At 36.5% G+C, this 14,414-nt stretch overlaps 1 protein-coding gene across 3 annotated transcripts in view; it reads right to left on the bottom strand.

The window, feature by feature from the left end:
• CCDC171 (coiled-coil domain containing 171) overlaps positions 1-14,414 on the bottom strand; it is a 348,708-nt gene that overhangs the window by 209,524 nt on the left and 124,770 nt on the right. For 2 of the 3 annotated variants that reach the window (XM_082657166.1, XM_082657168.1), the window contains 4 exons: positions 14,258-14,347; positions 13,196-13,396; positions 10,462-10,629; positions 8,726-8,914 (listed from right to left, as the gene is read on the bottom strand). In XM_082657166.1, coding sequence (XP_082513292.1) covers positions 8,726-8,914; positions 10,462-10,629; positions 13,196-13,396; positions 14,258-14,347 — 648 coding nt within the window. The remainder of the gene's footprint in view (positions 1-8,725; positions 8,915-10,461; positions 10,630-13,195; positions 13,397-14,257; positions 14,348-14,414) is intronic. The other variant, XM_082657167.1, reaches the window with a different exon arrangement.

The raw sequence follows: 14,414 nt of genomic DNA, 5'->3' as shown, positions 1-14,414 counted from the left end.
CATTATCTTCACAACCTCAGGGTATAGAAAAATTGCTTACCACATAAAAATAAAATACTCAAAAGAGTAAAAGATGTATAAGTTGAACTTCGCCAAAATTTTAAAACTTGTGATCATCAAAAGAAACATTAAAAAATGAAAAGAAAAGTGAGATATTGAAAAAAAATCTGTGATACTTATGTATGACAAAGAATTTACTATATCCAGAATTTATAAAGAAATTTTACAAAAAACAAAAACACAAACAACCCAATTTTTTTCATGTACAAACACCTGAAGAGACATTTCACAAAAGAAGATATATAAATGGCAATAAGAACATGAAAAGTGCTCAACATCATTAATCACCAAGAAAATGTGAATTAAAACCACCATGAAATCTCATTTTAAAACAACTAGAATGGCTAAAATTTAAAAGATTGACAATGCCAAATTTTGCAGAGGATGTAGAACAATGAAAACTCTCATACACTGATGGTAGAAATATAAAACGATAGAACCATTTTGGAAAAAAGTTTGATAGTTTTTAATAAATATACACCTATCTTATGACCTAGCAACTACACTCTTAACTTTAAAAAAATGAAAAAATATGTCAATAAAATACTTATACAATGTTTGTAGCAATTTTATTTACAATAGCCAAAAACTGGAAGAAAGACAAGTATCCATCAATTCACAATTTGTCAAATTGTGGTATAATTATAAAATGGAATACTACTCAACTATAAAAAAGAATGAACTACTGATAAACACAACAACAAGGATGAATATCAAAAAACATGTTGAGTGAAATAAGCCAACCACCAAAGACTACATACTGAATGATTCCATTGAGATGAAATTCTAGAACAAATGAAAGTAATCTATGATGATAGGTATGAGAACAATGGTTGCCTATGGGGAGTGGAAACTGACTGGAAGAGGTCACAAAAGAACTTTCTGAGGTAATCAAAATCTTTAAGTCTTCAATGGGGTGATGGGTAGATGGGTGCTTACATTGATCAATCATCGACTGGTACACTTAAGATTCATTTCACTGCATGTCAATGTTACCTCTAAAAAAATTATTTAGGTCTTTTACTATAGTGGTAGAAAGTGCAGAACATATCACATGGCACCGTGCATGTAGTGAACAAAAGGCCACTTTTAGAGAATGTATGAATTCATTCAAATTCATAAAGAAATGCTTAATTTCATATAGGGTCCAAATGCTTGGGAAAACAGAATGGTCTTATTTTAAGCAATCTGAAACTGTTGGCTACTTTTTAAAATTTGGTTTCTGGAGAAATAAGAAGAATTGGTTCAAGATGGCGGAGTAGAAGGACGTGCTCTCACTCCCTCTTGCAAGAGCACCAGAATCACAACTAACTGCTGAACAGTCATCAACAGGCAGACACTGGAACTCACCAAAAAAGATACCCCACATCCAAAGACAAAGGAAAAGCCACAATGAGATGGTAGGAGGGGCGCAATCACAATAAAATCGAATCCCATAACTGCTGGGTGGGTGACTCACAAACTGGAGAACACTTACACCACAGAAGTCCACCCACTGGAGTGAAGGTTCTGAGCCCCACGTTAGGCTTCCCAACCTGGGGGCCTGGCAAAGGAAGGAGGAATTCCTAGAGAATCATACTTTGAAGGCTAGTGGGATTTGATTGCAGGACTTCGACAGCACTGGGGGAAACAGAGACTCCACTCTTGGAGGGCACACACAAAGTAGTGTGCACATAGGGTCCCAGGGGAAGGAGCAGTGACCCCAGAGGAGCCTGAATCAGACCTATCTTCTAGAGTTGGAGGGTCTCCTGCAGAGGTGGGGGGTGGTTGTGTCTCACAGTGAGGACAAGGACACTGGAAGCAGAAATTCTGTGAAGTACTCCTTGACGTGAGTTCTCCCAGAGTCCGCCATTAGCCCCACCAAGGCGCCTGTGGGACTCAGGCCAAACAATCAACAGGGAGGGAACTCAGCCCCACCCATCAGCAGACAAGCAGATTAAAGTTTCACTGAGCTCTGCCCACCAGAGCAAAACCCAGCTCTACCTAACACCAGTCCCAAGAGGCTTGCACAATCCTCTTAGATAGCCTCATCCACCAGACGGCAGAAAGCAGAAGCATGAAGAACTACAATCCTGCAGCCTGTGGAACACAAATCACATTCACAGATAGATAGACAAAATAAAAAGGCAGAGGACTATGTACCAGATGAAGGAACAAGATAAAACCCCAGAAAAGCAACTAAATGAAGTGGAGATAGGCAACTTTCCAGAAAAAGAATTCAAAATAATGATAGTGAAGATGATCCAGGACTTCAGAAAAAGAATGGAGACAAAGTTCGAGAAGATGCAAAAATTGTTTAACAAAGACCTGGGAGAATTAAAGAACAAACACCTAGAAGGATTAAAGAACAAACAAACAGAGGTGAACAATACAATTACTGAAATGAAAAACACACTAGAAGGAATCAATAGCAGAATAACTGAGGCAGAAGAATGGATAAGTCACCTGGAGGACAAAACGGTGGAATTCACTGCTGCAAAGCAGAATAAAGAAAAAAGAATGAAAAGAAATGAAGACAGCCTAAGAGACCCCTGGGACAACATTAAATTAAGAGACCTCTGCACCAACAATCAAATCACAGGGGTCCCAGAAGAAGAAGAAAAAAAGAAAGGGTCTGAGAAAATATTTGAAGAGATTATAGTTGAAAACTTCCCTAACATGGGAAAGGAAATAGTCAATCAAGTCCAGGAAGCATGGAGAGTCCCAGGCAGGATACACCCAAGGAGAAACATGCTGAGACACATAGCAATCTCACTGACAAAAATTAAAGACAAAGAAAAATTATTAAAAGCAACAAGGGAAAAACAACAAATAACATATAAGGGAATTCCCACAAAGTTAACAGCTGATTTCTCAGCAGAAATTCTACAAGCCAGAAGGGAGTGGCATGATATATTTAAAGTGATGAAAGGGAAGAACCTACAACCAAGATTACTCTACCTGGCAAGGATTGCATTCAGATTCAACGGAGAAATCAAAAGCTTTACAGACAAGCAAAAGCTAAGAGAATTCAGCACCACCAAACAAGCTCTAAAGCAAATGCTAAAGGAACTTCTCTAAGTGGGAAACACAAGAGGAGAAAAGCACCTAAAAAAACAAACCCAAAACAATTAAGAAAATGGTAATAGGAACATACATACCAATAATTACTGTAAATGTGAATGGATTAAATACACCAATCAAAAGACAAGGCTCACTGAATGGATACAAACACAAGACGCATATATATGCTGTCTACAAGAGACCCACTTCAGACCTAGGGACACATACAGACTGAAAGTGAGGGGATGGAAAAAGATATTCAATGCAAATGGAAATCAAAAGAAAGCTGGAGTAGCAATACTCATACCAGATAAAACAGACTTTAAAATAAAGAATGTTACAAGAGACAAGGAAGGACACTACATGATGATCAGGGGCTCAAGCCAAGAAGAAGATATATCAATTATAAATATATACGCACCCAACATAGGAGGACCTCAATACATAAGGCAAACGCTAACAGCTATAAAAGAGGATATCAACAGGAACAAAATAATAGTGGGGGACTTTAGACCTCAATTACACCAATGGACAGATCATCCAGACAGAAAATAAATAAGGAAACACAAGCTTTAAATGACACAATAGACCAGATAGATTTAATTGATATTTATAAGACATTCCACCCAAAAGTGGCACAATACACTTTCTTCTCAAGTGCACATGGAACATTCTCCAGGACAGATCACAACTTGGGTCACAAAAAAACCCTCGGTAAATTTAAGAAAATGGAAATCATATGAAGCATCTTTTCTGAACACAACGCTATAAGATTAGAAATTAATTACAGGGGAAAAAACGTAAAAAACACAAACACATGGAAGGTAAACAACCAAGAGATCACTGAATAAATCAAAGAGGAAATCAAAAAATACCTAGAGGGCTTCCCTGGTGGTGCAGTGGTTGAGAATCCGCCTGCCAATGCAGGGGACGTGGGTTCATGCCCCGGTCCGGGAGGATCCCACATGCCGCGGAGCGGCTGGGTCCGTGAGCCATGGCCGCCGAGCCTCCACATCCGGAGCCTGTGCTCCGCGACAGGAGAGGCCACAGCAGTGAGAGGCCCACGTACCGCAAAAAAAAAAACCAAAACCTAGAGACAAATGACAATGAAAACATGACAATCCAAAACCTATGGGATGCAGCAAAAGCAGTTCTAAGTGGGAAGTTTATAGCAATACATTCCTTCCTCAAGAAACAAGAAAAATCTCAAATAAATAATCTAAGCTTACACCCAAAGGAACTAAAGAAAGAAGAACAAGCAAAACCCAAAGTTAGCAGAAGGAAAGAAATCATAAAGATCAGAGCAGAAATAAATGAAATAGAAACAAAGAAAACAATAGCAAAGATCAATAAAACTAAAAGCTGGTTCTTTGAGAAGATAAATGAAATTGATAAACCATTGGCCAGACTCATCAAGAAAAAGAGGGAGAAGACTCAAATCAATAAAATGAGAAATGAAGAAGAAGTTACAACAGACAGTGCAGAAATACAAAGCATCCTAAGAGACTACTACAAGCAACTCTATGCCAGTAAAATGGACAACCTGGAAGAAATGAACAAATTCTTGGAAAGGTATCACCTTCCAAGACTGAACCAGGAAGAAATAGAAAATATGAACAGACCAATCACAAGTAATGAAATTAAAACTGTGATTAAAAATCCAGGACCAGATGGCTTCACAGGTGAATTCTATCAAACATTTAGAGAAGAGCTAACACCTGTCCTTCTCAAACTCTTCCAAATAATTGCAGAGGAAGGAACACCCACAAACTCATTCTATGAGGCCACCATAACCCTAATACCAAAACTAGACAAAGATGTCACAAAATAAGAAGATTACAGACCAATAACACTGATGAATATAGATGCAAAAATCCTCAACAAAATACTAGCAAACAGAATCCAACAACACATTAAAAGGATCATACACCATGATCAAGTGGGATTTATCCCAGGGATGCAAGTATTCTTCTATATACTCAAATCAATCTAAGTGGTAAACCATATTAACAAATTGAAGAATAAAAACCATATGATCATCTCAATAGATGCAGAAAAAGCTTTTGAAAAAATTCAACACCAATTTATGATAAACACTCTCTGGAAAGTGGGCATAGAGGGAACCTACCTCAACATAATAAAGGCCATATATGACAACCCACAGCAAACATCATTCTCAATGGTGAAAAACTGAAAGCATTTCCTCTAATAACAGGAAAAAGACAAGGTGGCCCACTCTCACCACTATTATTCAACATAGTTTTGGAAGTTCTAGCCACAGCATTCAGAGAAGAAAAAGAAATAAAAGGAATCTAAATCAGAAAAGTAGTAAAACTGTCACTGTTTGCAGATGACATGATCCTATACATAGAGAACCCTAAAAATGCCACCAGAAAACTACTAAAACTAATCAATGAATTTGGTAAGATTCCAGGATACAAATTTAATGCACAGAAATCTCTTGCCTTCCTATACACTAACAACAAAAGATCAGAAAGAGAAATTAAAGAAACACTCCCATTCACCATTGCAACAAAAGAATAAAATACCTAGGAATAAACCTACCTGAAGAGGTAAAAGACCTGTACTCAGAAAACTATAAGACACTGATGAAAGAAATCAAAGATGACACAATCAGATGGAGAGATATACCATGTTCTTGGATTGGAAGAATGAACACTGTGAAAATGACTATACTAACCAGAGCTATCTACAGATTCAAAGCAATCCCCATCAAATTACCAATGGCATTTTTTACAGAACTAGAACAAAGAATCTTCAAATTTGTATGGAGACTGAAAAGACCCCGAATAGCCAAAGCAGTCTTGAGGGAAAAAAACGGAGCTGGAGTAATCAGAATCCCTGACTTCAGACTATACTACAAAGCTACAGTCATGAAGACAATATAGTACTGGCACAAAAACAGAAAAATAGATCAATGGAACAGGATAGAAAGCTCAGAGATAAACCCACACACCTATGGTCAATTAAACATTGACCTATGACAAAGGAGGCAAGGGTATACAATGGAGAAAAGATAGCCTCTTCAATAAGTGATGCTGGGAAAACTGGACAGCTACATGTAAAGAATGAAATTAGAACACTCCCTAACACCATACACAAAAATAAACTCAAAATGGATTAGAGACCTAAATATAAGCCCGGACACTATGAAACTCTTAGAGGAAAATATAGGAAGAACACTGTTTCACATAAATCACAGCAAGACCTTTTTTGACCCACCTCCTAGAAGTAAAAACAAAAATAAACAAATGGGACCTAATGAAACTTAACGAGCTTTTGCACAGCAAAGGAAATGATAAACAAGACGAAAAGACAACCCTCAGAATGGGAGAAAATATTTGCAAACGAGTCAACAAAGGATTAATCTCCAAAATATATAAACAGCTCATGCAGCTCAATATTAAAAGAACAAACAACTCCATTAAAAAATAGGCAGGAGACCTATATAGACATTTCTCCAAAGAAGACATACAGATGGCCGAGAAGCACATGAAAAGCTGCTCAACAACACTAATCATTAGAGAAATGCAAATCAAAACTACAGTGAGGTATCACCACACACCAGTTAGAATGGCCATCATCAAAAAATCTACAAACAATAAATGCTGGAGAGGGTGTGGTGAAAAGGGAACCCTCCTGCACTGTTGGTGGGAATGTAAATGATACAGCCACTATGAAGAACAGTATGGAGGTTCCTTAAAAAACTAAAAATAGAATTACCTTATGACCCAGCAATCCCACTACTGGGTGTATACCCTGAGAAAACCATAATTCAAAAAGACACATGCAGGGCTTCCCTGGTGGCGCAGCGGTTGAGAGTCCGCCTGCCGATGCAGGGGACACGGGCTCGTGCCCCGGTCCGGGAAGATCCCACGTGCCGCGGAGTGGCTGGGCCCATGAGCCATGGCCACTGAGCCTGCGTGTCCGGAGCCTGTGCTCCGCAACGGGAGAGGCCACAGCTGTGAGGGGCCCGCGTACTGCAAAAAAACAAACAAAAAAACAAAAAGAAAAAAAAAGACACATGCACCTGTGTTCATTGCAGCACTATTTACAATAGCCAGGTCATGGAAGCAACCTAAATGACATCAACAGACAAATGGATAAAGAAGATGTGGTACACGTATACAATGGAATATTTCTCCGCCATAAAAATGGAACAAAATTGGGTCATTTGCGGAGACGTGGATGGACCTAGAGACTGTCATACAGAGTGAAGTAAGTCAGAAAGAGAAAAACAAATATTGTATATTAACGCATATATGTGGAATCTAGAAAAATGGCAAAGATGAACCGGTTTGCAAAGCAGAAATAGAGACACCGATGCAGAGAACAGACGTACGGAAACCAAGGGGGTACAGTGGGTGGTGGGGAGGCATGATGGTGGTGGATGAATTGGGAGATTGGGATTGACATGTATATACTAATATGTATAAAACAGATAACCAATAAGAACCTGCTGTATAAAAAATAAATAAAATTCAAAAGAAAAAGGAAAAGAAATTTAAAGTGAACGACAAAATAAATAAATAAATAAAAATAAAGTAAAATAAGATGCGGTTTCCTTTTTTAATTAGACTTGCCAAGATAAACATGAGTGGATCAAATAAAGAAGATATATACTGAATCAAGTATGGGAAAAATATACAGCCTTCTGGTTTCTAAGTATCTTATCTTGAGAACAAGTGACCTATTATTAAATTCAATACACAAAAAAGTACACACTATCTTTGTTATTCCTCATTGGGCAGGGATGACAGTTAACCATATAAACTATGTTGACAATATTTTGTACTGGAAAAAAATATGGTTCTGTTAACTACCCATAATTTCTGTTCTCAATCGAATCCAACATAGGGGACATATTATATCTCACAGACAATAGTTTGCTATAGGGTCTACATCTACAACTCTAGTCCTTCAACAATGTTAGGAGGTATGACAAATTTCAACTCCACATGAATTAAAATGATGGTTCACATAGAAACCCCCACGAATGGAATAAGCTGGATCAAAGGATATCTACACTAAAACAGACAATATTTTACCAAAGTTTCTTAACCTTTATTTCTAAAATAAGGGAAACAGGGGTTTCCCTGGTAGCACAGTGGTTGAGAGTCCGCCTGCCGATGCAGGGGACAGGGGTTCGTGCCCTGGTCCGGGAAGATCCCACATGCCGCGGAGCGGCTGGGCCCGTGAGCCATGGCCGCTGAGCCTGTGCGTCCGGAGCCTGTGCTCTGCAACGGGAGAGGCCACGGCAGTGAGAGGCCCACGTACCGCAAAAAATAATAATAATAAAATAAAATAAAATAAGGGAAATACAATTTTAGTATTTAATTGATCCACATATTCTAGGATGTTTTAACCAGAAACCCATCTACTTCCAAACTTAAATAAAAGACAATCCGTAATACGCCAGAGTGCACACAGGCCCATTTGTGTGTGCGTGTGTGTTTGCATGATCACGTGTATGTGTACCTAACAAGCAAGTTCTGTGTGGTTCTCCAAAGTTGTAACTGACTTGCCATGGGTACTGAAAGAAAACACTTGTAAGTAAAAGACTGAGCATTCCATTTTAAAGCTCTTTGTGGAAGTAGCATACCTGTGCCCTCTTCTGTACCTCCAGGAGGAGTTCGGAGTACTGCAGCTCCAGTTCCTTCTTTTGCTTGTGCCAGCAGCTCTCCTGGGCTTTGATCTGCTCTGCCACCTTGTTAAAGGTGTCTTCCTGGGTTTGCTGAAGCTCTCTCATCGTATCAGACTTGTTTTTACAGATATACTCTAGATGACTTATCTAAATGGGGAAAGGCAACAAATAAGATAGGCTCACAAACAAGTCCTTTGTATCATCTCCCCCAAAAGCTATTCCAGAATTTTCTACTACATTTTATTCCTTAAGATCATATAAAAATTTTAAGTTAAAATGAAAAAAAAATTAAGAAACAGGAATTAGTAGAACAAAATTATATTTTAGCAGAAAATCTGTGAATTGCATGTATAGATGACATCTATTCTTTTTCTCTAATAAAGTTACTTATTCTATAATCAATTTTACTGAGAAAATTAAGAAGAATATTTTAACCTCTAGAAGCAAAGCTCAAACTGTTCAGATACCTCAATGGGAAAGGAGTATTTAAATGAGATTTACAAATCTACAAACATTTTACATATAACAAAGAAGAATGTTCCGACCATTTTTTATTTCACATTCAAAACACTGGAGAGAAAATCCTCATCATCTAATGTGTATGACAATTAATGATGTTTGAAACTAGGAAAAACTATTGAAACACAATACCATCTCAGAGGATTAAAACATGTACTCATTTTCATTATCAGTACTTTTCAAATCCGTTATACACATAGTCACAATCAAGAACAGCATCTCCACTTCTCACAATTTATTCCCTCATTTCCTCAATCCTACTTCTCAGTGCCTATGATTGTTCGCCAATCGGACCAAGACAAAATGCTCTTACTCTAAAACTGGACCGAGATGCTGATTACTTCAACAGAAGTAATGAAAAAAAAACTCAGGGAACAGTTTTTCTCTCTGTGTCCCTTAAGAGCAAATGTCACTGCAACTAAGATCTGGAAACTAGATCACATAAATATAGTTCTGACTAGTTCAATAGACCTGGGATAAGAATCAATACCTTAAATGGAGGAATACATTGGACTGCTAAGCCACTTTCATTTTCAATAACCAAAATGAGGTTTTTAAATTTTTTTTTGGAAAGACTGAATTCCTAGGTTTGTGAATGATAAAGGCACCATAATAGTCTACTGTTTTCTCCTACAATATATTCTTCTTACATTCTAAAGCACTGAATGGGTTTTGCAATATACAGTTTGTTATATTACAAGAAATATCATAAACATAAGTTTTAAATTTTAAGTGCTTTTAAAGTAACACCTCATTATTTCCTGAGCAAAGAATTTTAAGATCATGTTTTGAATAACTGTATCTTGTTTCTATTTTATGCTAACATAAAGTGTTGGTTTATTAATGTAAATGACTAAGTTCTTTGAATTGCTTCATCAGTAAGATTAATTTATTTTCTTTTAATTAGGTCCCTGTGGCTAACACTGGCTAGCAGTATTAGCATGTCCTGAACAGAAAGTGGAGCTCAGAGACTTCATACAGACTTCAGTCACATTTACATGCCCATAGCAATGGCATCAAACTGAGTTGTAGACAAGCCATAATTAATGGTATTGAATTATTAACACCCAAATTCTTTTTGAAATAAGATGAATGTCAGCCCCTCTTAATGATACTGTGATGTGGACAAATGTCACTGAATTTAATAGAGGTATCTGGTGCCTGAGGACAGTTACCTTCTCATTAGCCCTGTTGAGGTCTACGATCAGGGCATCAACATTCTCCTGCAAAACTGCACAAAGCTCAGACCAAGAGAATTTATCCAGCATGCCTTCTGGTTGTTTTATGAGCACAGAGCCTGCTATCAAGTGCTGATACAAGGTATGAAGGAAGGTTAGCTTCTCCTACAAGAAAAAAAGAAATTAAATCCAGTATATAAACACCGTAAGAAGTAAAACACATAAGATACATGGTGAAGAATTTATTTCAAAAATCCTGGAAAGAAATGAAGATACTCAAGTATCAGAATATTGCCATTTTGGTGACTTTTTTTACATTCAAAATTAAGCATCAGGCAGAAACTTGAAATTGCTTCCATTTATTTTCAAAACCGAAATCTCAAGTCTGGAAGCCAGAAGACCCGGGTTCTGACACCAGCTCTGCTACTGCTAAGGACGTGATCTGAGTAAGTGTCTGTTCAGACCTCACCTTCCCCAGCTGTAACATGAGGTATCTGGACTAGTTGTTTCTAAGCCCTTCTAACTGGAACTTAGTATGGTAATTCTATAATTTCATATTTACATTTACCAAAAAAGATGTTATTTAAGTCAAAAAACCAATATAAAGAGAAGAGCGTTACCCAGCTCTGTTGAAGAGAAAGTTATACCAATATCTGTACTTTACGTGGACACAAGTATTCAGCTTTCCTCCTCCTCCAGAGATTCCAGTTTACTTACCACTTACAGGAAATCTATCCCAAGCCCCCTAGGCAAAGCAGACAGTGATATGAAAGAGATGGAAGATGGGCTCATTTTTCTTCCCCACTTAGAAGTTCATACCGTATTTGGCACACTGGGCATTTGTAGGTGTTTAAATATTACAAAGTTAACAGTCCAAAAAATGGGCATAGCTGCCCAAGATATACTTCTAAAACTGTCTAATTAAAAATATGTTTAAAAAAATCCTTTAAAATTATATTGCCATTGTCATAGTTAAACCATCCATTGTTTAATGGCCTAGAAACTCTATACTGCAAATTCAGTAAAAAGCTGATCCCATCTTGAACACACAAGGAGAGTTTACTTACTAAAATGCTAAATGGCTCTCTTTATAAGGCGTTTCATCTATAAAGTCAAAGAATGGAACTCAAGACAAGGTAATTGTGAGGCTGCAAAATGAGTATTTTATGTAGAAAAAATAAGTTCCCTCAAGATTTTTTAACAGATCAGCAGGAAAACTTTTAAAAGAAGAAAATTTAAGAGGAAAAAATAGGAATTCTAATCTTCCAGATAAGAAAAACTGAATGTAGTATATGTAAAGGTTTTATAGTTAGAAATTGTGGTGAAAGTTTTCCAATATATATAAAATTGTGCATCTTTAATTCTCCCTGTATGTCACCTTAGTTTTTTTCCAAATATAACAATTTAAAAACCAAAAAATTTGAATACGTAGTTATATCCACAAACTTGAGTTAGGATATCAGAAGAGTCTTCACAAATATGCTATGTCCTTTTCTTTTTTAAGCAATTAAAGATGTCTTTTGTATTTTCAACCAAGTTGAGATGTCTAAAAATCTTATTAAATATAACTAACCAAACAGAATATTCAGGCACTAAAAATCGTTCCTCTCCACATTTTGCCAAGTGATCGAGTTCTTCCGAAAGGGTAATTCATTGTGTTGCCATCATGTCCTTTTCGCTTGGGCTGTGATGAACCGTGCATGATAATCATCCATTTGGCGTGAAAAGAGAATCTCAAGATCCAAAATCAATTCACACATGTTGAACCCAACCACAATGCTGTAGACATGCTGACTTTACAATACAGTCAGGCTTCTAGTTTCCTTTACTTTAATCATTATCTGATGTGTAGAACAATTCCAGCCCCTTCATGTGGACACAATTTAAATCCCAGACTGTAAGAAGAGTGGAAAGAATGTTTCCTTTTTACTCTCTTGGCATTCATGTTCGTATTTGTTGGAGTAATGAACTCAATATGCAGGACGACTCAGATAAACTAGTTCCACACTAGCTAGACTAGCTCTACCTCCCATGGGTAAAAGAAAATATAAGATAACAATTCTACTCACACAGGCTCATACAGTTATATAAAAGTTTGTCATAATATTTTAAGAAGCCATTAATAAATTAACACAGATCGGTAACTCTCAAGGGCATCCAAATAAACTTTTAACTTTGTGGGACTTGTATTTTTCTAAATTTTGTTTAATATTCTACAATTATAAAGAGTAAGGTGACTGTCTATTAAAGTAGATATTATTCCTGTTTTGCAAATAAGGAAACAAAGATGTGGAGAGACCAAGCTATGTGGCTTGTCCATATTCACAGTTTGTAAATAAAAGTACCTCTATCCATGTCAGTTCTTTCTGATTACAAAAAAGATTCTTTCCACCATGGCAGGCTACTAAACTACTGAAATAAAAAATAATTTTGTCATTGGCAAACAGGACTGTTAGGAGCATAGCTACTTGGGATAGGATGTTCTAATAGCGAAAATTACTTGTACAAATGATGAAAGGGTTCAACTACTTTATTTCTCTTGCAAAATAGGATCATACAAGAGTAATGGAATGACTGATTTTGCAGCTGGCATGAACATTTCAAAATAGCTCAGAAGAATTTTTTGAATTAAATCAAATAAGAATAAAAACAGACACTTGACAGATGTAAACTTCTAAAACTGAGATTAGTGCAAGGCCTTTCCTGACAGTCATCTTGTCTCAGGTAATACCTCGGTATCCGTATGGAAAGTCTGGGAAAGCTTCTGCAGCTCACTTTCAGATTGGGCTGCTCGCGCCTTTTCTTTCTCCCAACAGTGCAGCACATTTTGTAGTTCCACTTTTAAAGTGCTTATTTGAGCCTCTCTGTCTGCACATTTAGTGCGTAAATGACTTAACTCTTTATTGACATCAGCCAATTTATCCTGAAGGTACTGTTGGAGACACCAAATAAAGAGACTGTATCAAGATGATAACATTTAAATATAAAATGTTAATTACTTACTCCAAAAAGCTCTTTGAGAGTTTTCCTTTCAACTCATTATAAGAATATAACTTGGTAGCCCAAAAAATTTTTAAAACTTGTAAATTACATTTTAAAAATAAATTTCTTACATTTACTATAAGAACATTTACTTCCCAATGACATTCCAAATACCAACAGAAATCTCAAATATGTGACATAAAATTCTGCTGAACTATTTACTCCTTACCCTTAACAAATTCTACTCAAGTATGTCCATGACAAACGACATGAACCAACACCAAAAAATCCCAACTCTGAACGTTGGACTAGTACAATTTTGCAAAGATGTAGTACATAAGACCAGCACAGAAAATAAAATAAACTGTTGCCCTAGACCTTAGCCAGGTGTGGTCACAGCCCACTATTAGGCATGATGTACTAAAAACAATGGCTCCACCCCAAAATGATGAAAACTGACCCCAAATACTGATGTGCTATGTAAAATATGCTGAATGTGTATCTAAGGCTGGATATCAAATCTTAAATCATTTTTTGAATCTATGGTATTATAATTAAATCTGGGAAATGAATTTTTCCTTTAACCAAAACAATTTCCAATCAAGTTTTATTTTTTTAATGAAAAACATTCTTCTTACTTTGACCAACAACAAAAAAAGTTTTTAATTGTATCTAAACATACTTAGTCAAATATAGGAAGATACATTTTCAGATATCTCTACTTTAAAATATTCCCTAAAACAAAAAATTCCCTAAATAATTATATTTGTTTCTTAATAAAAAAGGAAAAAGTTATTCTAAATCACAATACCTTTATATTTTTAGCATGAGACTCTACCTTCTGTTTGGTAGACTCAAGTTCATTAGATGTCTTTTCCTTAGCATGATTCATGTTGCTTAGCTGATGAAAGAAAATGTAAGTAAACTTCTAAAATATTTTTCAACGGTGGGTAACTCAAAAGCTAATC

Source organism: Grampus griseus (assembly GCF_964374135.1).
Source record: "Grampus griseus genome assembly, chromosome: 6".
NCBI lineage: Eukaryota > Metazoa > Chordata > Mammalia > Artiodactyla > Delphinidae > Grampus > Grampus griseus.
The sequence above is the reverse complement of the archived record's forward strand: the minus strand, read 5'-3'. Positions and strand labels throughout refer to the sequence as shown.